Source organism: Amaranthus tricolor, chromosome 4, assembly GCF_026212465.1.
Source record: "Amaranthus tricolor cultivar Red isolate AtriRed21 chromosome 4, ASM2621246v1, whole genome shotgun sequence".
Taxonomy (NCBI): domain Eukaryota; kingdom Viridiplantae; phylum Streptophyta; class Magnoliopsida; order Caryophyllales; family Amaranthaceae; genus Amaranthus; species Amaranthus tricolor.
Genome location: NC_080050.1, coordinates 11,781,323 through 11,807,090, shown reverse-complemented (window position 1 = coordinate 11,807,090; position 25,768 = coordinate 11,781,323). Strand labels below are relative to the sequence as shown.

The window sequence follows — 25,768 nt, the reverse complement described above, 5'->3', positions numbered from 1 at the left end:
GGAGAAGGGTATGATGTTTGATAGTAAGGAAGTGTTGTTGGAAGGTATCAGACTATATCATATTCGTAGAAATGTGGAGTATAGAACGGAGACCTCAAACCAAATTGTCCTTACCTTGAAGTGTAAGTAGGGTTGTTCATAGAGACTTAGGGCTACGCTCAATTCATATTTATCTTCATGGCGTATTGTTACTTGTAAGGGTAAGCATGGGACTTGTGTTTTGGGTAGTGACACTGTTTCGGCTGGACACATTCACTTGACATCTTGTGTCATTAACAATGTCATTAGAAATTGTGTTGCTAAAGACCCATCCATTAAGGTATCTGTCGTACGACAGATGATTAAAGATTGTTTTGGTGTAGAAGTGAATTATAAGCGAGCGTGGTGTGCTAAGCAACAAGCCTTGTTGTCCATATATGGAACTTGGGAAGGTTTTTACTCACTCCTTCCACGCTTTTTAGAAGCTTTGCAACATTCTAACCCGAACTTAGTACTTGAGTGGTTGTTTAAGAAAGGCAATGACACGGGTGTATATGTGCGACCTAATATTAGGACCTTCCAACGTGTCTTTTGAGCCATTAAACCTTGCATTGAAGGCTTCAATCATTGTAAACCTCTTATCGCTATTGACGGCACAGACTTGTATGGTAAATATTATCATACCTTATTGATTGCCATTGCCCAAGATGGTGATAAGGGAATCTTTCCATTAGCATTTGCCTTGGTAGAGAAGGAGTGTATAGGTGCATGGTCGTGGTTCCTGGCTTGTATTCGTAAGTATGTCACACAGAGGATGGACTTATGCGTTATTTCTGATAGACACGCGGGTATTTTAGCAACTATGGAAGAGCCGGAGTGGCAAGCACCTAATGCCTATCATAGGTTTTGCTTACGTCATTTGCTTAGCAACTTTAATCGTGCTATGGGTAATTTTCAGCTAAAGAAGTTTTTTGGTAGAACTGCTGAGCAAAGACAACAAGTTAAGGTACTAAATGACTTAAAGGCAATCGGGACTGCAAAACGAGAGACAATTTTCTGGATTGATGACGTGGGTGAGATGTCTAAGTAGTCGTTGTGTCATGATGGAGGTCATAGGTATGGCGTTACTAACATGTACTTAGCAGAAGTTTTCAACTATGTGATGAAAAGTGTACGTTTCTTACCTTTGAAAATACTTGTTGAATTCACCTTCTATCGGAAAAACGATTATTTTTTTCAAAGACGTAAACATGCTAGTGCATGGTTACTTGGAGGACACATGTACACATCGCATGCCACCAAGGTTATCAATAGAAGCACCGAGAAGACAAATTTCCATGACATAATCGCCTTTGACTGTAGAAGAGGTGTATTCGAAATTAAGACTGGGAGTGGAAATAGAGAATCGTCCAAGGGGGGTAAGATTTAACATGTGGACTTGAATCAAATGAAGTGCACATGTAACGAACTTGAGATATACCACCTACCTTATTCACATGTACTTGCTGTTTGCATCAAATGACACCGTTCATATGAGCGGTTTGTGGATCCGTGCTATACTTCTCAAAGTTATGCAAGTACATACGAACATTACTTTATGCCAATGATCGATAAGAGGTCATGGCCTTAATACACGGGCTTTGAACTTAGACATGATCCCGATCAAATTCGTGGTAAAGGAAGGCCTATGTCTAAGAGAATTGCTAACAAAATGGATGAGGGAAAAAAAAAACGCAATAGTTATCGTCGTTGTGGGAGTGAAGGTCACAACACTAGAACCTATAACTCCAGGTAATATACTATATATATTATACTAGTATGATACTATAACATATAGATGCCAAATATAATGTTAAACTTACAACACAAATGTATGATACATAATTACATAATAGTAATATTAACTAAAGTTACTATGAACACAGTAGTAAAGGAGATGGATCTAGCAGCTCCAGGACCCCAAGACCCTAGTATATTAACTATGTAGTAGGAGCACAAGAGCACTCCTCTTTGGAATGCCCAGGTTAGGTATCTGATAGTAATGATTTGCATTTTACTAATGATAACATACAAGTAACTTATTTAAATATCTATATTCATAGGTGTCTGATATAGACACGTTAGGCACTAGGCATCTAGATTTCGTTCTGTGGGTGATCGATGAGAGGATCATCCACCTTGAGCTCACGAGGTTGTATGACTTTCACCTCGTTGCATACGGTAGAGTTAACCGTGATATTATCACAGCAACGGTGGAGAGATGGCGTTAGGAGACGCACACCTTTCATCTTCCTCTAGGTGAGGCTACCATCACACTGCTTGATGTAGCCTTACTAACACGGCTTCCAATCGAGGGACGTGCCATGTCTACCACTGGACGCCAGCTATCAAGCTGGCGTGACATGGTTCACTGCATCTTGGGAGAGCACCCTCCAGCGTAAGTCATTAGGGGGAGCGGTTTGCGGTGTACATGGTTGGTTCAGACCTTCTCGCAAATCCCCGAAGGTGCTCATGAGGGCACCATTTTGAGGTACGCCAAGGTGTACCTCCTATATTTGATAGGAGCTGTCTTGTTTGCTGATAAAACAAGCAACCAAATACAACTCCTATACTTGACTTTACTTGACGATCCCTAGGAGCGCATCGCCGAGTATAGCTGGGGCTCCGCAACCCTAGGATACTTGTACAAGAGGCTATGTGGTGCTGCCCATAAGAATGTCAAGGAGATTGCAAGACCACTACTCATATTACAGGTAATAACAATAACATTTAATTCTAATCCACATTTGGTAAATTACATACTAATTACATTTGCAATCGTTAGCTGTGGGCGTGGGAGCATCTTCTTATCTGCCAACCTTAAATAAGCGTTGGTCGTGGTGATGCTGCTCCTTCGCAACAACCCCCACCAGATGTTGCATATGGTTCACGGTAGAATTTTGCACGCCGAACGCGCAAGCACACCGAGACCGGTTTAGAATTCTACCGAGATTAGTTAGACCTTCTGTAACCCAACTAGGTACATAGTTCAGTACTCATTAACATTACTGCAATTTAATTAACACATCATTTACATTTTCATAACATATATTATAGTTTTTGTGGGACCCGTATCCTGCCGAAACCTACGCAATTGTTCCCGAGCACTCGGGGATTCAGTCAAGTGCGTGGAGGGCTTCTGTGTCACTCATATGCTTTGAAATTGTCGAAGTACATCTACCGGAGCACGTACTGCACCAATATGGGTTGGTATAGGGCATTCCACCGCCTTGCGACACTGAACTCGAGTACGGCGAACTGGACGGAGATCAACTGGCGCCAGATCACTCGTTGAGATCATAGACTTGAGCTGCTGGCCCAAAGTGTGCCGATCGATGTTCATGGCGCACCTACTACACCTGACTACATGCCATGGTTCCTCTCCATCACTTGCCGACGGATGACACCACATGGCATCATCGTCGCGTCACATTATGCTCCTGCTGCTGTGCTTACGATGACCCAATTTGTAAGTCTTCATTCACATTAAATAATTAAGTTGCCGATTACATAATATAATATTACATTAACTACATATTAATTGCAGGCACAAGGTGCGGCAGCCGTGATGCGGTACAGCCACGAGGAGCCGGTGAGGGAGATTGCGCAAGGCATGCTCGTCGGCACGCAATTCCAGCACTTCATACCGGAAGTCACTGCGGAGTCATCACCGGCTACCGCCGATGCACAGGTCTCATCTCCTGCTTATGACTATCATTTGGAGGAGATAGACATTTCATATCCCATTGACGTTGCGGGGACCTCGCAGGCTGGGTCATCCCAGCCATCACAGTACCAGTCCCCTCCTCTGCCAGAGCGACACACGAACGCCTTTTACTACCGTAGGAGACCAACTCAGTTGGATAGGGTAGATGAGGGTCATGAGCGTTAGCGTAACGTTTTTGTGTATTTGGATTGACTATATGTATATATATGTGTGTGTGTGTGTATGTGTGTGTGTGTGTTTATTTAGTTGTATATTTCAAACATTTGTATATATTTAGTTGTATATATATGTTTATTTACTTTATCATAGCCTTCAAGTTTTGACTTACGAATGTTCAGATTTTTTACGATGAATCATCCCGCTTGAAACATACATTGACTTGTAATAACTTATTCTAATGTCTCTAATGCAAATACATCAAATAACAACAACTCAATAATTAGGAAAAAATCAAAAGTAGTTGTTCACAATTAGTAACTGCGAACATGACAAAAAAAAAATTAATAGCTGTTTGCAATTACTAACTGCGAACAACTAGTTCGTTTTTTTTTACCTGTAGCCCCAAACCACAGGTTTGAAAATTGCACGCTTACTTTTGAAAATAAGTTGAAACTTATCTTATTTCGTTCATTTTGTTGTTAATTTGTCTTATTCTTTTCAATTTTTCATTAGGATACGGGCTGGATTAGACAGGATTCAAATAAAAACAATCAGTGTGACATGCAAAAAATAATAAAACCGGTTCAAGCAGACTGCAAGAATCCAAAAAATAAGTCACAAGAAATCCATGTCAAAGGATTTCCATGTAATTGATAACATCATAAGCTTTCTTAGCCTATCCAAGGAACACCTCATTAACATGTTCCAGGACCTCGACATACCACCACAGGCTTACTTATAGATTTACAGCCACAAGGACTAGTTGTGTACCTTCGACTTTAAGCATATGAATTTCAAGTATGGCATTCGATATATAGATCATAAATAAATATATAACGAAGCATAATATCCCCAAAAAATTGTTACAATTACATTACGTGTACTAGTTTTCTAATTGCTACAATCATATCAAAGTACGGCCTTCCAAGACGTTTTGGTTGCCACAAGAATTTTCTCTCTGCCATTCGATTCAGGCTCCTTTTCATGGATGGAGGTAGTCCATCTTATAGCATGAGCAACACGATTTACTTTGTCGATTACTTCTGGTGAATCTCTCACCACCACCGTTCCCTCTGGCCGTAGTATCCGATCCATCTCTACCATCACATCTACGAAATGACATCTGCCAACAAAATACACCTCAACTGTCAGTGGAAAACACAAGAAATTACGTGAATCACTAGTCTGGTCTTTATTATGTCTTTGGTTCAATAAACATCTGTGTAGTAGGATAAGTTTAATTTAGGATAAGATGAATAAACTTATTACTTAAATGAGTTTTAAGTGTTTGCCTTAAGTACAATGTCCATGAAATTCAACTTACGGCAACAAGCCAGCAACAGTAAAAACAAGTAGCTCATCACGAAGTATCAGTCATCTGATTCCTTTATGCGAAAAAACAGAACTAACACCTCTAAAAGTTAATGAGCCCAAACGCTATAAAACCTTGCGGGAATGAGCCCAAACACACCACAACCGTGAGAGTACCACCTAGCTAAAAGTTAAGCTTTTGAATTACCCTACCGAAAATAAGTGCGATATGATAAGAACAAAACCATAGGTTGAGTTGTTAAAAACATAGATACATTAAATTGCCAATAGCAAAATGGAACTTGCTAACTTGGGGTAGAGTCAATTTCTTATAAATATTGAAAATGAAAAAAGGAGTAAACAAGCTTAAATTAAAAAATAGACTAATCAACAAAAATTGATAAGTAAATTATTTGCTTCAAGAGACTCGCATAACCACTTTATGTCGCATCTATCAATGTAAAAGCAATAACATGTTCATACATCTGCATCAGACACATCTATTTCCTTGTAGTAAACATTAAACAGACAACAGGCCAAATGTACAGATCAATCAATGTCATTGACCAGCAAAGTCAAATTAGAAGGCCAACACAATTATGTACTGTACCGAGGGTTTGTTTATTTACTGGAAGTTGGTGGGAGAGAATGGGACATGTCAGAAAAGAATGCTAATGTTTCATATTTGTTCAGCGGGAATGGGACTGAGAGTTCAAGTCTCACCTTGCCTAGGTGCCATGAATCCATGACCAAGGGGGCGAAACATCGGAGCAGGGACCAGGAATGGTAGAAGCAAAATACCCTTCTATCCTATTAATTCTCTTGCTCAAGAGGTCTCTCATGTTCATTTGTGGCTTCTTCCAAATCTTGCAACCATGCTGAAAATTCGGACAGTGATGCCAACAATTCAGACGGTGGTGGGCCTCGTGAGTCGTGACTAGGGGTGTTCGATGGGCCGGACCCCCATTTTAAGCCTTTAACCAGCTCGTTTTTAGAAGGGCTTTGTAAGGGTGGGACCGAAAAATAAGTCGGGCCGAAAACAAGCTCTACTATAATTAAAATGAAGCAGGCTATAGAAGGGCTCAATATGAGTCGGAAACAGGCCTTTGTAAATAGCATAATTATTGTATAATTTAAATATTATAAATGACAATGTCAATGAGGATTATTAATATTTTTCAATTTAATTATTATAAATGATAATTTAATTGTCGTAAATTGATAAATGGGGATTAAAATAATTTCTAGTAACAAAAGTGGGACGGGACAGGCTTTCAAAGCCCGGCCCATTTAAAGCCCCTATTATGTTTAAAAGCCCTTATCCAACCCAACCCATATTTACTTAGGCCTAGTCCGGCCCATTGAATACCCCTAGTCGTGACAAGAATTATGGTAGCGATAGTAGTAATTTTTTATGGAGGTATCATGATTTCAGGGTTAGTGGCTTGATATTGTCACAAATGGAATGGGCTTGTAGTGGGTACTTTGGTGGATTGGATTTGAAAGTGATGAATGAGGATTAAGATATCAAAGATGGTGGATATTGTTCTAAATAAATTAATGGGCAAATTAGTCGATTTACAATATTTTAAAACCCAAGTCTCAACTCATTCCCATCACTATGCCATACAAGGACATGACACAATTATAATCAATTCCCACCTATCCGTTACCACTAATAGACCGTTTGGTAACAGAGTATTAGATGATGGAAATGATAATAGAAATTTAGTTTAATTTTGGTGAGAAAATCTCTTGACAAGTTTAATTATTATGCTTCTATTTCAGCCATCTCATTTTCTTCACTGATTTCATTATAATGTATTACCATTTAGAAAGATGGTATTTGCTAGTAATGGAAAACTATGAACACAAAATCTTTTTTATGAGGAAAGTTTCATTACCATGAGAATAATATGATATATTTCATGAAAATTTACACTATAAAGCATTTCTATTACCACTATTAAATACCAACAACCAAATGGGCCATAAAAGACTTGAGTTGGAGTTCTTCCGTATCCTAAAATTCAGAAGGGCACATCAGTTGCATAGTGATGCGAAAATAAGCATATAGCCTACTAAGACCTAGATGATCCATCATATTCATACCTAATCCAACATTTGAACGATGTTAGAAGACCAAGCCTTCAGATAGGCTAGGTTATTTTTCGTGAAATTAAAATCAAGTTTTTAACACTAGGGAAGAATGATTGTGTCTCAACTCCAAACCTTTTCATATCACAATTTAAGATCGGCTAGCCAACTTCATAAGACACATATGTTGATAAAAAGGTCTTGGCAATTGGCATTGTTGTGGTTGTAAACAGAAGTGCTAGAGGGGGTGGCAAAGAGTACTATAATTCCTCAAAAAGAAAATGTGGCAGGCAGAGAGAACAAAAAGCAGCATATGTTGCTCACTCTATTCAACTTTTTCCTTCTTACCAGACGATTCCACAAACCCTAAAAAAATACGGTTGGAAGGTATGAGAAGACAAACCACGTCGAGAACTTTTAAGTCTCATTCATTAGTGTCATAAGCTGTCACTTGGATTATACAAATTTTAATCACCAAAAAAACTTGGAAAGGGAAAATTTCGAGATTATGAATTTATTCCCTGTATCAAACTACATAAAGTTGTATATTGTACTCCTTCCATTTATTAAAGTTGTTCCCACAAGAAATGTTCACAGGAATTAAAAAAATGGATCTTTTAGATGGTGGTCATATATTATTTTATTGAATAATACTACCTCCAATTCACTACTAATGTCTCATTTATTTTATACACTCTATCCAATGTAATTATTCGATTCTTAATATCTCTAATTGTGCACAATTAAAAATATGAAAAGTTGATATAAATAATCCTAGCATTGAGACGAATCAAACAAGATCCCACTTAACTATATTTTAACTTATTGATTAATAATAAAATACAAATTAAGAGTAAGAGATGAATAGTGTCTAAAAAGCAAATAGGATATTAGTAGTGAATTGGAGGGAGTAAGTTTATTGCAGAAAAAGTGGGGGCCATGAGCATTAAAAAATATCAAAATAAAGTTTGTGGAAAAAAAAGAGAACTACAACTATTAAAAATGTTCAAATAAAATTAGTGGGAAACATTTAGGGACCTTTTACTAATATAAAAATATTAAAAAGAAGTTAGTGGAAGTATATGGGGACTATAAGCATTAATAAAATATTAAATAAGGATGAATAATGTTAATTATGTACAAATTAATATTAAATAAGGATGAATAATGTTAATTATGTTCAAAATTTGTGATATATATAGAATATTCTTTAAGGGAACAACAAATAGATCGGCCCAACATAGCAAATGGAAATAACTTTAAAGAACAGAGTCCATAGGGTGTGGCTAGGGCTGAACAGAGTTTGGTCTAAACCGTAAACCAAACCGGACCAAACCGTAATTTAAGTATTTGGTCTGGTCTACGGTCTGAATGGTCTGGTCCGTTTTTTTTTTTTTTTTTTAATAACGGTTTACGGTCCGATCCCGGTTTTTAATTTTGTAGACAAAACCGGACCAAAAAACCGTAATAAACTCTAATATTAGGGATTAGATTTAGGGCTATCCTGTATTCCTGTTTCCTCCTGCTGCCGTAAATTACGAAAAGGCAAAGCTGCTTCCTTCTCCCATTCTCCTCTCTTCCTCGCCTCCTGCCCAGGTCTGAGTCTCTGAAGTCGACAGTCGCCTCGCCTCGCTTCCTTCAACTCTTCAAGCTTCAACCCATCGACAGTCGACAGACGCCAGACGCCAATCGACAAACGACCTCCTTCAAAGACGCCTCTGCTTCTGTGGTTCTTCGAGGCTTCGACGCTCCTCCTCCAATCTTCATTCTCCAATCTCACCATTCACCACGGAATCAAGTGTAGAATCTCGTAATGTAAGTATATTGGTTGATTTTTTTGATTTTTAGGGTTTTTTTTATCAGTTTTTGATTTTTAGGGTTTTTGTTTCATCCTCCATTTCTTCTTCGACATAACTAATTTTTTGTTGTTAATTATAATTTATGTATAAAATGCCGCAGACAAATAGTTAGGAAGATGACTTCATCGAAATCCCACTTTGTACAAATTATAATTTATATTGTACAAATGTTAATTTTTATGATTATGTATAAAATGCCGCAGACAAATTGTTAATTTACTTCCTCCGTTCCATAATACTTGCTACATATTCTATTTTTGGCAATTTCATATTACTTGCTACATTTCTGTTTTTAGTAATAAAACAATCATTTAAAGTTCTATCTACCCCTATTTTTATCCTACTCTATACTCTATACTCTATAATAAAATATATACTATACTCTATAAAGTAACCTAACAACCTATTTTTCCTTATTCTTTTTCAATTAACAATAATAAAATACTATACTCTATAAAGTAAACAATCAGCTACAGTGTAGGTCAATCACTTTTCTTAATTCCCGTGCCCATGCAAATGTAGCAACAATTATGGAACAGAGGAAGTATTAGATAAATGCTATTTTGATGATTATCTAGTTGAATCTTGAGTCTTTATATATTGGGTAAGTGTGAAACCAAGATCCGACATATGGGATCACTTCACCAAATTTACAAACAAAAACATGGAAAAGAAATGTAAGTGTAACTATTGTGGTCGTGAATATAAGTGCAATCCTAGTGTAAATGGGACTAGTACTTATAGAGCACCTTTAAGTAAGTGTACTAGATTTTCACTCAATAACAAATCAAATGCTACTCAAACACAATTGAGTTTTCAATCAAGTGTTAATGAACAAGGGGAACAAGAAGCTCACATAAAGAGTTGGATGTTTAACTATGAGGCAATTGTTGATGAACTTCCCTTTAGATTTGTTGAAGCCCAGGGGTTTAGGTACTTTTGCTCACAAATGCAAAATAAGTTTGTGGTTCCTTCTAGAATGACTGTTGCTAGAGATTGTTACGAGATGTTTTTGGATGAAAGGTTGAAACTAAAATCTTTTTTAAAAACTAATTGTAGGAGAGTATGTCTTACTACTGACACATGGACTTCAATCCAAAAAATTAATTATATGTGTTTAACTGTGCATTTTATTGATAATGATTGGAAGTTAAATAAAAGAATCTTAAACTTTTGTCCAATTTCAAGTCATAAAGGTCAGGCCATTGGGAAGGCAATTGAGAAATGTTTGCTTGCTTGGGGTCTTGAAAATGTGATGACCATTACTGTTGACAATGCTAGTTCTAATGACACTGCAATTGCTTATTTAAAAACAAGAGTCAAAACGTGGGGAACTAGTGTGTTGAATGGAGAATATTTGCATGTAAGATGTATTGCTCATATCATGAACTTAGTGGTTAATGATGGTCTTAAATTAGTTACTGATGCGGTTTGTCGAGTTCGAGGTGCTGTTAAATTTATTTTATCTTCTCCATCTAGAATTGAAAAGTTTTATAAGTGTATTTCGGATGAGAAGATTCCATCAAATAACATGTTGTCTCTTGATGTGGTCACACGGTGGAACTCAACTTATTTGATGTTAAGCATTGCTTTGAAGTTTATATTGGCATTTGAGAGGTATGATGGGGAAGATCGAAATTTTCATGAGCATCTTCCAGATCCCCATGGTTATGGAAATGGTTTAGGAAAGCCTACTACTAATGATTGGGACCAAGTGAAGAGCTTAGTTCAATTATTAGAAGTGTTTTATAATTTAACTTTGCGTGTGTCTGGTTCACAATATGTTACTTGTAATGGTTGTTTTGATGATATAACTGATGTTGATTGTTTGCTAAAAGAATGGTGTGAAAGTCCTGATTATGAGTTTAAGTATATGGCACAAAGAATGAAAGAGAAGTGTGATAAGTATTGGGGGATCCTAAAAAACTAAATGTTATGCTAAATGTTGCTGCTGTACTTGATCCTAGATATAAATGGGAAACTGTGGAATTCGGCATAAGACAAATGTACACAAAAGATAATGATGCTTCTATTGTTTGTATGCGGGTAAAGAATGCCCTTTATGATTTATATAATGAATACAAAGGCTTTCATTCCACATCCGCAACAACGAACCAAAGTGATGGTGCTTCAAGTTCTAGCAAAGATGTAGGACCTGGTCTTCCAAAAAAGGGACTTATGAGATCTAAGTTTAAAAAACTCAAAGAGTCTCGTGAGGATGGGGAATTGACTAAAACAGAGGTGGACAAGTATTTAGATGAGGTTACAGAAGAAGATGGAGATGGCTTTGATATTTTGACATGGTGGAAAAACAATACTTCAAGGTTTCCCATTCTTTCTCTTGTAGCTCGTGATGTGCTAGCCATTCCTGTATCCACAGTTGCATCGGAAAGTGCCTTTAGCACTGGAGGTCGAGTTCTAGATTCATTTCGAAGTTCATTAAGTCCAAAGATGGCAGAAGCTCTTATTTCTTGTCAAGATTGGCTGATATTTTGACATGATGGAAAAACAATACTTCAAGGTTTCCCATTCTTTCTCTTGTAGCTCGTGATGTGCTAGCCATTCCTGTATCCACAGTTGCATCGGAAAGTGCCTTTAGCACTGGAGGTCGAGTTCTAGATTCATTTCGAAGTTCATTAAGTCCAAAGATGGCAGAAGCTCTTATTTCTTGTCAAGATTGGCTTCGTGCTTCTTCTCTAAAAGTTGAGGAGTGCTTGGAGGATATAGCACAACTAGAGAACGGTATGTGATCTTTCATATCATGATTAGTATAATGTTTATTTTATAAAATTATATTTTTTGATTTTTTTTTTTATTGTAGAGTTATTGAAGATCAATTTGGCTCCTTCAGTTATTGATGTTCCTTGATGCAATGATGCATATTCATGGATGAAGTCGCTATTGCTGAGTGCTGACTAGTGACTACTATGAATTTACTTTATGTTCTATATTATAAAATTAGTGATGTACTTAACTATTGAAAATTTGTGATGTTTCGGATTTGATGATGTATTTTGTTTACAGATTATCGTTTATCTTAGATTCTCACTCAATAAAAATTTTTAAAAAAAATTTAAAAAAAAAAAAAACCGTACACCAGACCAGACCAGACCGTTCTAGAACGGTCTGGTCTGGTCCGGTCTGGTCTGTTGACTGGTCTGGTCTGGTCTGAAAAATTTCCAGACCGGAATTTCTGGTCTGGTCTGATTTTTCTGTCAAACCAGACCAGACCGGACCGTGTTCAGCCCTAGGTGTGGCTACAGGACAAAGAATTGTCAGGGCTAGCAACGTCTAGAGTTTTTGGGGATTATTGCATTAAAGATTTTGGCCTTATATCTGTGCCTTCAAAGAAATATTACCACCAAAGACCAGTTCATTGAGTAGCTATAAGTTATAATCTTATATACTATTTATTGTACTAGAAAACCATACCATAGCTCCAAAACTTTTTTTTCCCAAAACTTGCAAATAGCGATGTACATTCTGATATTTTGCCTCTCTGATAGGGGTTTCAGAAACTAATTGAAAATGTTAAGCCAATACCTTAAAACTAGCCTTCATAGCAAGACTCTCACTAGTCAGTAAATCTGTAATATAGGCCGACCAAGGTTCTCAATACATGAGAAGCAAAAACATAAGACAAAGACCCAATGTATACATAATTCGCAAGCTATTTGCATTTTGAATTCTCGATCCACTCAAAATGAATCAAAAATAACCCAAAACCGACCATACTTCGCTTTTTCGATTCGGGATTCGCGAGGAAATTAGTGAATCACGTGACAATCACAAGGACACATTTCATGGAACAATATAAAGGAGTAAAGCTTCTCATTGTAAGAAATGACAACATTCAAAAGAACATCGGCAACAAAATAAGCAACTCTAGTCAACCATCCAAAGAGAATACAGCACAATTACATATCAGCAATGCAGATTAAATAAATACCCAAAATTTTGAAATCATGCATCAGAACTCAGTAATAATAGCAAGCTAAAAAAGTAAAAGGAACTTCAAAACCAAGAAGCATCATAAATATTGGCAGTACCAAGAACGGATTTTTAATGAACGGCAAGACAGCAGCAAGACAGAATATGAGAATGCAAGAAAATTACAAGAGTAGAAAATATCCAAAACATACCTCTGCTTGCCTGAAGCCGAATCTTTTGTTAAAGACTCTATGCCAGATACATGGAGAAAATCATATGTACGAGGATACGTTGAAAAAGGCTCACACCTACATAAATAAAAGTATATAAATACGGAAGGTGGAAAGAGGACCAAAAAGATTTTACACAAAGGCTAATATAAATAGAGGCTACAACAAACTGGGATCATACTAGCTTACAAAGGTACATGAGAAACGGGCCCGAGCTTTTGGTATAAAAAAAAAGCACCATCAACATATTCTCCCCACACAGAATGTAAGATAAACTCCAAATTTCCCTTTAGAAAACCAGGTATGACCAATTTGCAAGAAATATTAAAACCGAAAATGAGACTCATTTCCAAATTTATTAAACCTCAGTTTTTAATAGTCTGTATTCTATGATTAATGAGGAGACACATTCCTACAACATGCAGGATTTATGGAGGGAATCAATGGGATAAGGACATTATTGAGAAGACATCAGTTTTTTGTTATGCTAAGTACCAAAAAGACTTACATAAGATTAATCTATTAGTTATATTGTAATCATAAAAATTTGATGCAATAACTTCAAGTGAGATATTATTATAAAAAGAACATGTGTCAAACAAACTTCACATAATCAAAACAGGAGAGGTCAGATTTGAAATAGACTAACAAGATTATGTGGACCTTTTTCAGCAATCTAACAATGATATGATGGAAAGGACGCTTATTGCTTACATAATCAAGAAAATGCAGATATTATGGGTGCGTCAAATTTATTATCAGCAGACAGCAATGATTTTACAGAACTTTGAATTCAAGTGCCGCTTGCACACTTGAATGGACACAGTGTACATGGAGCAATACACATTGTGAAAATATATAATTTTACACATATGAAAAAGTGTTTCTTGTTTCAGGTTTAACAGTAAAACTGGCAGACATGTTAGTCATGTCAGGTTGCAGTGTAGCAATAATTTGCCTCATTTCAATTCAAGATGGTACCTACCAAATGTCAAACAAAAAATTGAAGAGCGCCTGTTTCGCTTCTAATTTAAGTACTTAAGCAGTTATCATAATAATATTTTTCTACGTAAACTCCTAAGCAATTGAGCACGTGAATCCCATAACTTACTATTTTGACAAATTTCATAGTATTTGTTCCGAGAACATTTGATAATACAAGCTATGATGTGAAGGAACACCCATCACGGACCCAAGGCCAAATAATAGCAACAATTTTTACAACTAGGAAACATATTAATGTAACCAAGCTCAAGTGGGTTCTTTCTACTTAAATAAAAGAGTTATTCCTTCATCAAACAAATAAAGAGCAGAGCAGCAACTAAGTTCTTTATACTTCAATAAAACAAAAGGTTGATATTTGTTCAAACTGTAGAAAAGCATAACCAAAATGATGGACATCAAGCGTTGTTCAAAAGCACTTAAGCAAGCGCCTCATCCCTAGACATGCAGTGTATTATGTTCATCCTTTAAATAACGAATCTAATGCGCATTGCAAAGATACATGCCAAGAAGACTCACCAATCATGATAGACACCTATCAGGCCTCTGTCAAAAATCACGTCTAATGTTGAAGGTTTGTATGGAGGCACTACATTCATTACCCACACCGGGTCAGATACAAGAGCAGCAGCAAAACCTCCAAAAAATGCATTCATATCCATCACATTGCGTACAGTGGATGTCCCAAGCTTCAAGTTCAAGGAAGTCTTGTAATAAGAAACTCTCCTTGCCCACCTTCTAGCATCAGCTTCAAATACATCTAACCCGTTTTTAATTTGAGTAGCTCGTGTAGGAGCTTTTGTCAGCCTCTTTGGCCATTTGGGTATTGCCCCAACACTAATATCACCTTTCACGGACGAAGTTCTGCTCACACATGTCTTCAATTTGAAGTACCTGAAACGTCAGCATGCATCACAAATTACAACCCTTTTTTTAACCACAAAAAAAAAAAAAAAAAAAAAAAAAAAAAAAAAAAAAACTAGTTCGTTCATTTGCAATGAAAAGAAAATTTTGACATTCAAAGTAAGGTTCGTCTATATACTTTGCTTTGATCACAATTTATGAAAGGTTATCATGTTTAATAAAAGTCTATAACTGAAGTCGGAGACCTCACAGAATGCATTCTCAAATTACCATGCAGAACTTGGATCATCAGACTCATCACATATAGTTATCTCAAATTCATTCTGATTGGGGAAGCATGCATCTCCCGTAGGTTTCTTCCAGATGACTGTGTTCCCATCAACAGCAATTAGCTCATAACACAATGACCTCGCAACAGCCTGAAGGTCAGCCCACTCTTTGTCTTGGTTGGCCCACTGCACAGGAGGGCCAGATATCACAGCATAACCCCCTGGGCGCAGTAAGCGATCCACTTCAATAAAATACGATGCGTCTGCAAATTAGGTGAAACTAATCATCTCAAAAACTGTAAAAAGTAAAAGGCAAAACAGGACAAGTGAAGAATAACTCACTATAGGCAGTAAACGGGATTAAACATCTTGAACAGTGCACCAAGTCAAATGAGAAGGCAGAAAATGGGAGTCTACGGGTCCCGAGCATGGCAACAAATGCTGGGACCCCTCTTTCCAAGGCGAATTGAATTTGAGCTTTATGAGAATCTCTTGGAGCAAATGAGAGGGTCATAATATTTTGTTTCAGAAGGTAACCCCCAAAACTAGCAACCTGTAAAAAACAACAGCTTAATCCTATATATGCCTAAAAAAGTATCAATATCTGATTGAAAGCAAGAATCAATCAAAATATCATACCCCGCAGCCCATGTCAAGAGCAGTCCTCAAGACTCCATCGGTAATGGGAATATACTGCCCAAGCTTTTCTATATATTGTACAGCTCCATCAGGAAACATTGTCCCCCCACCAGGGAAAATAAAGTATTCGCCTTCTCTTTTCATCCATCCTTGATGGCCTTTCCTATCAGCAATCTTATTGTATGGCATATTTGAGTGCCAAATCTACAAAATAGAAACAATCACCATTACTACCAAGTTACCTACAATACCAGGCATGTAGATTGAACTCAGTGAAGCATACATGCATCAATAACAGCAACTTCACTACATATTTGACTCCCCAATCCTTTAACTACTCCTGACATTAATCTTCTAAATTTAATCTCCAAGAGCCTTCATCCTCTATACTTGAGTTTATAAAGGGTGAACAGCATTAGCATAACTATGTACATTAAAGCCTCACAGAGCGCATCGTACATGATTGTTATTATTGTCATCATCAACCACCCAGCTATTAAGTAATAAATCTAATTAACATACTTCCTCCGTTCAGAAATATTCGCTACATTTCGATTATGCACACTATTCATCGTTCAAGCTAATTTTATATATTGCGACTAATGTGTAAGTAAAAATATAGTCAAGTGCGATCTTGTTTGAATCGTCTAATCGCATACTTTCATAATATTAATTTTTTATAATTTTTGGATTTGTATAATTCAACATATAAATAAACAAAAAAACGCAATGGAATGCGTAAAAATTAAAATGTAGCAATTATAATGAAACGGAGGAAGTACATCTTTAAAAATGACAACTACCTGGACAGAACAAGACACACACCTATGTTACTTGGACTCGGATACGGGTACCAGATACAGGTGTGTATCCTAGTGTCCAGTACGACTATTTTAGAATTCTAAAATACAGACACCGTCCTATTATTGGGTACAGGTACGAAGATGCGGCAAAATAATTTAGAAGGTAAGTCGAGCATTCTTACTCTAAAGCATAGAAAAAGTAAGATGAAAAAAAAATTTTTAAAAAAAAAGGTAAGAGAAAGCATAGTAAAAGTAAGAAAAAAAAATAAAAAAATAAAAAATAAAAAAAGGTAAGAGAAAATAAAACAGAAATAAAATGACAAAGAAAACAAAGCGTATCAGAAAACGATCAGTAATCACGTGATAACCTGCAAAGCTGAAGAAGTGTGTCAACTCAATATAACCTACTGTACTCCAACCCTTCAAAAAAACCTACAGGCTACTGTAGTCCAAATACTATCAAAGGGCGTCTTCTCAGTTCTCTCTTTTCCTTTACTCTTTCTTCTACCATGAAAACAATGGTAAGCTTTTTTCTTTTCAATATTTTTCTTTATTTTTCTTCTTCTTCACCTCTTTCATTGCATTTTTCCCTTTTTGTATTTTTTTCTTCATCCTCTTCACAAGTACTCCCTCATTCATCTTCTTCAAGTTTCAATTGAGAAAGTAAAAATGACAACTGGATTTGTGAAACTGCCGTACCCTTGTGCAATCTGGTATACTGGACACGTATTCAGCACCGGTATCTGTACCGGCCGTTGTCCGGTAAGCCAGCAAAAACAGAAAGTCTGAGTAACATAGCCTAAATAAATGCTGGGCGGTAAAATTGATCCTAGTGCCTAAATATATCCAGCTTATATCAATTTATTCAAGAAAATAATACAATTTCAGTAACCAAATTCCATTAATCGATTCAAGTAATATACAAGGAAATGCAATTATAATTCATAAAGTATCAAGAGTGTCTTTTGCACACATAATCAAACAACCAAAGAACAATGCAAATGATTATTATTATTTCCCAATTGATGTTCACTATAGACAAATGTTCAAAGATTACCATTATGTAACTCAAAAATTCTATATCAAGATACATTATTAGACAAATCATTTATCAATTATAGCCACATAGTTTAACTCATTTATTATTTATACCCGTAAAGTTGTAGCCACTATAAATCGGAAAGTGCATTTATTATAACTATGTCACCAGAATCTGATGACTGGACTTTTCCATGACCGTTGACCTTACCTAAATCACCCAAACTACCCCTCACCTTCTCTCTCCTTCTCTCTTCTTCATCGATATCTTTGTTTTGGTAAGTTCATTCCCATCTAATCTATTAGGTTACAGGCCTTAGCAACAAACAAAAATGGCATATCTGTCAATGGACATGCCAAAGCAATAACCTGTTTAACCCTTGCTACTAAACGTACCCATTCCAATCATCCGTTTTGCAAACGTCCAATTTGTTTCACGTTTAGAGCAAAAGTATAACTCCATGAACCATCAGTACTAGTTAATATACATTTTGTTGAAGAATTTCATTTTTTGCAGTTTGATCAAAAGTTCAAATTGAGACAAAAACAAGGAAGCAGTCATCTTGCATATGTAGATGTGTCAAATTCAAACAATGTACAAGAAGAAGATCAAGAGCAATAACATTTGATTTGAGATGTTAATGAAACAAAAATATTTGAGAATATGGAGAAGGCAAGTGCAACATAAAGAAACAGGGCAACTTAAAATTTTCTCAAGAAAAGATATGGAGAAGGCTATTAATAATTATGACCCTGCTCTCGTAATTGGTAGTAGTTCTTATGGCATTGTCTATAAAACTATCCTTGAAGACCGTGTTGTAGCTATCAAAGTCCCGCCAAAGCTCAATCAAATTCCAAACTAGTTGACCTTTACTTAACTGAAGCCTTGACATTGATGGTCAGGAATAATGACTTAACAAGATGGTCTGTTGAAGGAACTCTACGAAATATTGATCCCGAATATATAGAAACTCAAAAGGTGACCCACAAGCCTGACGTGTATAGCTTTGGGTTTCGATTTTGGAACTATTGACTAGAAAAGTGCCTTCTATGATGTCCAGGGCAGACTTGGTTGATAAGTTTGTTTCAGCTGGATAAATAATTGCATGATTCAGATTATGGACTATGAGATATTGTATCAAGCAAGTAGGGATGAGATTCAAAGGGTTTTTCGGCTTTCTTTGACTTGTGTGGTAAAGACAGGAGCTTAGAGACCGTCTATGATTGACATCGTTGGTGAGATTTGGAGCATACAAGGACAAAAACAGCAAGTAAAGCAGAATTGTGCTTGAAATGTCAGGTTCAAGATTTTGTAAGTTCTAAGTGATTTGTAAAATTACGGTCAACAGAGGAAAAGATATGATAAATCTAAATTTATGGGATGGAACATATTTGGAACCAATGAAGGAGAATGATTCTTATTTAGTCAAAATCTAAACTTGGAAATTGGAATTTAGGATTACAGATTAGTTTGAGCAAGAGATGAAGAGAGAAGGTGATGGGTACTTTTGGTAACTTAGGTCAGGTCAAAGGTAGTTAAGTTGAGTCCACTATCAGTAAAACGTCCGGTTATTGGGTTTTAGTGACATTGCTACAATAGATACACTTTTTGATTTATAATGGCTATAACTCGTAAAAAATAAACTTTGCGGCTACAAATAACAAATAAGCTTTATTACTTAATTATAATTTATAAATGATTTTTATTAGAAACATGAACAGTGATAATGCTAAAGCTCTTGGAAATTTCTTTGAGCTCATCCAAGAACCATTACAACAAATCCAATCCTTTAAAAATCATAATCAACTAAAACAAAAGATAATTGGTACTAGCGAATACCAGATCAATGTAAACAAAGCCTCAAAGATCAGCGTTATCTTCTAAAACATCTTGCTAGTCTGGAATGAACAAACGCGAGTAATTATTAGAGCTCGAGTAATTATTAGAGAAATTCCACGTGGTAGCATCGAACTTTCATAAAATGTTAGTGGTAGCATTTTTGTAAGATTTTTCAACATTGTAGCATCTAGTTTATGCCTTATTTAACAGTTATAGCATTTTCCATTAAATTCTTGTCAATTTCCATATAATTCACCATTTTGACGTGTCCACCCTCATTAAGTATTGCTTGTTGTTTTTATAATTTGTCCTAAACATTTGAGAGCGTTGATCGGTTAAACGGCAAATTAAATGTCAAAATGGTGAATTAAACATTCGAGAGCACAAAAATGATTTAGGACAAATTATAAAGACAACAACCAACACTGGTGAATTAAACGAAAACTGACAAGACTTTAACGAAAAATACTACGGCAGTTAGATAAGGCATAAATTAGATGCTACTACGTGGAAAAATTTAACAAAAGTGGTACCACTTGCATTTCATGAAAGTTTGATGCTATATGTGGAATTTCTCTAATTATTATTGCTCAAATAAACCAAACTGGTAGTGAACTAAAGTGCATTGCTGTAATGCATCTAATTGTAGCTCCAGCCTAACAGACGTACCCAATCTTACATCATGATACTGAATTACGATACAAATCTAAACCAATCTCAATCAAAAATATAACAATTCCAATCAACATAAACAAAACATAACCCAAAAAACAATCATAATCAATTTCAAAAATGAACCAATAAAAATAATCAAAATACTAAAACGATATTGGGAATACCTTATGCAAGCTCTGAGGCCACTGAACAGGAACTTTATAACCCTTAGGAGGAGGAATCAAACAAAGAGGAGAATCTTCAGGTTTCGGGCAATGTCTTTCACGATAAAAGTTCATCTCCCTACTCAACATACTATTCCTCTTCGGATCTTCACACGGCATATAATCAACAAACTCCGCCGGGCAGAAATCGATCAATTGCCCGCCACCGATACTACTTTTTTCCTCTAAAGCAACAATAAACTTCTTACGTTGTCTCGGATCCGAAGCGGAAGTTCGGAGCAATGTTTGACGACCCGAAGCAGCAAGCGAGTCACCTAAAGGGGTGAAAACAAGAAGAAAAAAGAGGATTACGATTCCAAAGAAGAAGGCGGTTACTAAATCTAAAAGTTTCCATTGTTTTCCTTGCTTTTTTGATGATTGTAGATTCAAATGTCCCATATTATAGATCTGATGGTTAAATTAGCATTGTTTTGGGGGAATGGGAAAATAGGGTTTTGGAATTTGGGGAATTTTGCGTGGAATTGAGTAAGTGATGAGAGAGTTGAGTGTAGTATCTACTATGAGTGTGATCTAAATTTATCAAATATAGTGGAATGAAGAAATGAGGAAATTGGAAGAAAAAATAAAGGAGATTTAAATGGAGTATTAATTCTGGATTTGTCAGTTCAGGAATGACGGTGGAAATTTTATTTTATTATTTTATTTTTTTTTTTTTTGAGATTAAGTGACGGTGGAAGTTTTACAGAGCAAGGAGAGAGAAGGAGTGGCGGTAAGCAGATGATTTTCTTATTACTTTCTAAATTCTAAGACAACTCAAACCCAATGCTGTGTAATGTCATCGATGATAAAAAATAAACATTTTGTGAATGAGTTCTAAGTTGTAAATGATTGGTTTTAATATATACTTTGTGTCATTGGTTTTGTTAGAAATAACAGAGAATTTTGTTTTTGATTCTTTGACAGCTGGCTAAAAATCTTGTAAATATGTTAGTACATGTGGATAGGAAAATAGAGGACAGCTAAGTTGTTGTATATATATAACAAATATATGTGCTATTTCGGTAATTTTTGGCTGAATAAGAGAACCTTCTGTTTTCTCTCTTTGTTTCTTCCTTCTTCTTCTTTCTCTATTTTTTCTATAAATTTCATGGTATCGGAGCCACGTTTGGCTGAGAAAAGTAGCTGATTCTTACATTTTTTTTTCTTTTCTCTCTTCGTTTTGAAAGAAATGGATTCTGGAATTTCCCCAAATTTTGTTCCTGATTACAATCATGAATTGTTTCTAGGTCATAGTGACAATACTAACCATTCTCTTTCTACCAAACATCTGAATGGCTTGAATTTTGAACAATGGGAACGCTCAGTCCAGATTTCTTTAGTGGCCAAGAATAAGATGGGATTTGTAGATGGTTCTTGCAGAAAACCAGCAAATCCTCAGATGGCAAAGCAGTGGGAAAGATGCGATAAAATGGTAATTTCTTGGCTTCTACATTCTTGTGAAGAAAACATTAGTTCCAGTATTCTTTACCGTAATTCTGCTACTGATATATGGAACGAGTTAAAGAATAGGTTCTCTCAATCTAATAGACCTAAAATTCTGCAAATTGATAAAGAATTAAATTCTTTTGAACAAGGAAATTTGTCAATTACTGAGCATTTTACCAAATTGAAGAGTTTGTGGGATGCATATGACAGTCTTGTGAAAATTCCCAAATGTTCTTGTGGTCTTTGTACTTGTGATGTTAACGGTTCAATTGTTGAGTTGATTAAAAATCAAAGACTGTACAAATTCTTAATAGGTTTGAATGGAGCATATAAAACTGTTAGAGGCAATATTCTCATGATTAAACCAGTACCAGATGTTAATACTGCTTACAGTATTTTGATTCAAGATGAGACCCAGAGAGAATTTTCTGATAATTTGGCTTCTGTGAGTGAAAATAATGCTTTTGCTGTCAATAGAAACCAGTTTAATACCAATGGAAATAGGAATTTTTTTTCCCTACATGATTGGTCATCATTCTGGAAATTACAATAAAGGGAGATATGGGTCTGTTTCATATCAATCTGGTTCTGGTAATGGGTCTGCATATCATAAGAATCAAGCCACACTATAGATAGATGCTTTAAACTTCATCCTGAATTGAGGAATATGCCAAGAAGGGTTGCAGTGTTTTCTGAAGGGCAGCATTTAACTTCAGAAATTGATGAAAATATCAGCTCAAATACAAAGTCAGACAACAATATCACACCTGAAATATACCAACAGTTTGTCAACATGTTGGCAAAACAGTTTGCTCCAAATAAAGATCTTAATACATCTTCTTCATCAAAATCAACTCTTCTAACAGGTAACAATCTTTGTTTTCTGTCATCTGCTAAGAATGATCATTGGATTCTTGAAAGTGGTGCAACAGATCATATTAGCCCTTCTTTGGCACATTTTCTACACTACAAACCTGTTAATACACATAACTCAACCCAATGGTCAACAAGCTAAGGTCATGAACATAGGATTTGTCAAATATCAGATGCTTTGATTCTTGATAATGTGCTTCATGTTCCTGATTTTCAATTTAATCTCATTTCAATCTATAAATTGACCACTCAGCTTCAAAACTTTGTTCTTTTTACACCCACAAATTGCTTACTTATTCCCTTTCCATCTTTTTCACAGGACCATTTGATGAAGCATGCTCAGGTCCTTGGTAATACTCACAATGGTCTGTATAATGTTGACACTTCTCTTAAATCAAACCAATATCATATTTCAACTTCTCTTCTGTCAACAGAATGCTTGACATCTACCAGTTTGCACTTCAGACACAATCTTACTCAATTGTGGCACTTCAGACACAGTCCTATTTTCTTGTCTTAATGTTCCCCATTGTATGCAAAGCTGTTGTCTATAATTGCGTGGGACATACTTCCTTCATAAGTGTTTCCTCAGTTTTTCCCATGTATTGATTCTTTCTCTATCCTCCCTCCTTCTTTGCTTCTGCACTCCTTCTAACCATGTAGCAGCAAGCTTGGTCAGTTTAATCTTAGCTAGCTTAAATTGTTGTTCAGGTGTGGTTTCCTTAAAGTCAAAGTATCTTTCCATACTAGCTTCCCAATCCAAGTACACCTCTGGGTCTAGAAAGTGTCCATCAAAGCTAGGTAAGTCAATCTTCAAAGTTTTATCCTCATTGTTCCTTTGGTTTTGTGGGTGCTGTTGAGGTCTATCCCCTTGGTTCCCCATGTTTAGGCATGGCCACGGTCCGGGTTGGTCCGGTTCCGTTCCGGTTCCATCCGGTTCCGGTTCCATTTGGAACCTGTTGCGAACGGTTCCGGTTCCGGGCGGTTCCAAACGGTTCCTTGGCGGTTCATGAGGCGGTTCCGGCGGTTCCAACTCACGGGACGGGCGGGTCGGACCATCGGTTCCATTTTAATTTTTTCTTTAAATTTTTGTATAATAAAAAAATACTATAATATCGCGGACGTACCTTTGATGATTACTTGATTATTAGCGAAATTCATTGCATGTCAAGTTGTCATCGTTATTGAAATATTTACTAAAAAGAATGGAAAAAAATAAATTAATAAGAAACGAATCAATGATAATGTCGATAAAGATGATTAATAAAAAAAGAGGGAGAAAATGGACTTGAACCTAGTACCCAAATGAATACTAAGCTGCCTACGTATCCCGAAGGAATCAAAGCCCACGTAGTTCTTTGTCATACCTTTTATTTATAGTTGTTGAGTGTTGATTCATCGTTGTCGCTTGTCGGATTGATCCTATTCGTCTTCGTCATCATCATGTGGTTGATTAGATGCTTCCGCTGACTCTCCTCCTGACGATGATGAAGTTGTATCCATCATCATCCATGGATCATCATCGTCGTCTTGATCATCATCGTTCCTTAGTCCTTGTGTTCGAATCTCAGCTTGATCCCAATCTTTCTTGCAAACACATATTTGAATACTATGTGGAGCAAGACGAGATCGCTTTTCGTCCAAAACTCTTCTACCTGCACTAAAAGCAGACTCCGACGCAATAGTTGACGCGGGAATTGCAAGGACATCCTTTGCAATTCTCGATAAAATGGGAAATTTAACAGATTTTTCTTTCCACCACTCCAAAATATTATAGACACTTGGGTCTATTTCAAAGTGGTGTTTAAGATAACTATCTAGTTCTAAATATGTGGTCGAGGAAGAAGAAGATCCTACAAAACTATCATCTTGAGTCATTATGTTAGCTATTACTGAATTATAGAAAGTGGGACGAGCCGAAACGCTAGCACGCCTAGACATATCGCGTTTCGGGTTGTATACACTAGCGTAAAAATCATACAGTTCAGCTAAATATTTTTTACATGTTCCTACATAATATTGTACATCAGAAGACGGGCGATCTAACGATTGATAATAAAATCCTATTACTTTAGTTAGGACCTCAGTTTTAAAACGTGGGTCCAAAATGGTTGCGATTCCATAAATATAAGGAAAATCGGTAAAATATGATTTCCATTTTTCCATCATATCTGCAAGAATCGGCCTTAATTGTGGGTTAGTATCTTCATGTGTATGTTTAAGTAGATGATAAAAAATAGTAATACATTCACTTATTACTAAGTGAACGTTCGGTTCATAAACATAAGAAAAAATCTTAGTCGCGTGGTCATACGCTTCTAATATGTTATGTACACCTATTGCTAATTCCCAAGTTTCATCAGCTATGAAACTATCTGTATACTCACTATATATTTGTGTTATTACTGGGCGATAAGCAATCGCCTTTCTTAATAAATCGTTGGTTGAGCCCCAACGTGTAGGAGTATCTAATGACCAATACACTTTTTTAAGTTGGTATTGGTCACATAATTGTTTATATCTTCTTTTTATCTTTCCGATCCTAAGCCATTTCACTATATCCCTAATTGGTTCTAATAATTCACTTAATTGTTTTATGCCTACTTGACAAGATAAGTTAACTATATGCGCACAACAACGTATGTGTAATAAGCTACCCCCAAGGATTAAACTAAAGGCAGGTTCGTTAAACAAAAGTTCTATACATTTAATGTTTGCGGTTGCATTATCAGTTGAACAACAAAATATTTTATCTAATAAGTTCCATTCTCTACATATCTCTACT

General features: G+C 36.1%; 1 protein-coding gene across 1 annotated transcript; it reads right to left on the bottom strand.

Moving 5' to 3' along the window:
• Positions 1-4,464: 4,464 nt before the first annotated feature.
• On the bottom strand, positions 4,465-21,337 carry LOC130809939 (probable pectin methyltransferase QUA3). The gene is made up of 7 exons (XM_057675814.1): positions 20,626-21,337; positions 16,106-16,309; positions 15,809-16,019; positions 15,468-15,729; positions 14,853-15,227; positions 13,314-13,409; positions 4,465-5,027 (listed from the first exon to the last, which is right to left on the bottom strand). Exons 1-7 carry the CDS (start codon positions 21,061-21,063, stop codon positions 4,814-4,816), a joined length of 1,800 nt encoding a protein of 599 aa, XP_057531797.1. The 5' UTR covers positions 21,064-21,337; the 3' UTR covers positions 4,465-4,813.
• Positions 21,338-25,768: the final 4,431 nt, after the last annotated feature.

Bases quoted from the DNA above. Each gene is read 5' to 3' on its own strand.
- LOC130809939 (XM_057675814.1), bottom strand. From the start codon at position 21,063: ATGGGACATTTGAATCTACAATCATCAAAAAAGCAAGGAAAACAATGG. The intron at 16,020-16,105 runs GTATGATATTTT...TGTTTTTTACAG, and splicing joins CTCTTGACATGGGCTGCGGG to GTTGCTAGTTTTGGGGGTTA. The intron at 15,228-15,467 runs GTAATTTGAGAA...CTGACGTTTCAG, and splicing joins GATGATCCAAGTTCTGCATG to GTACTTCAAATTGAAGACAT.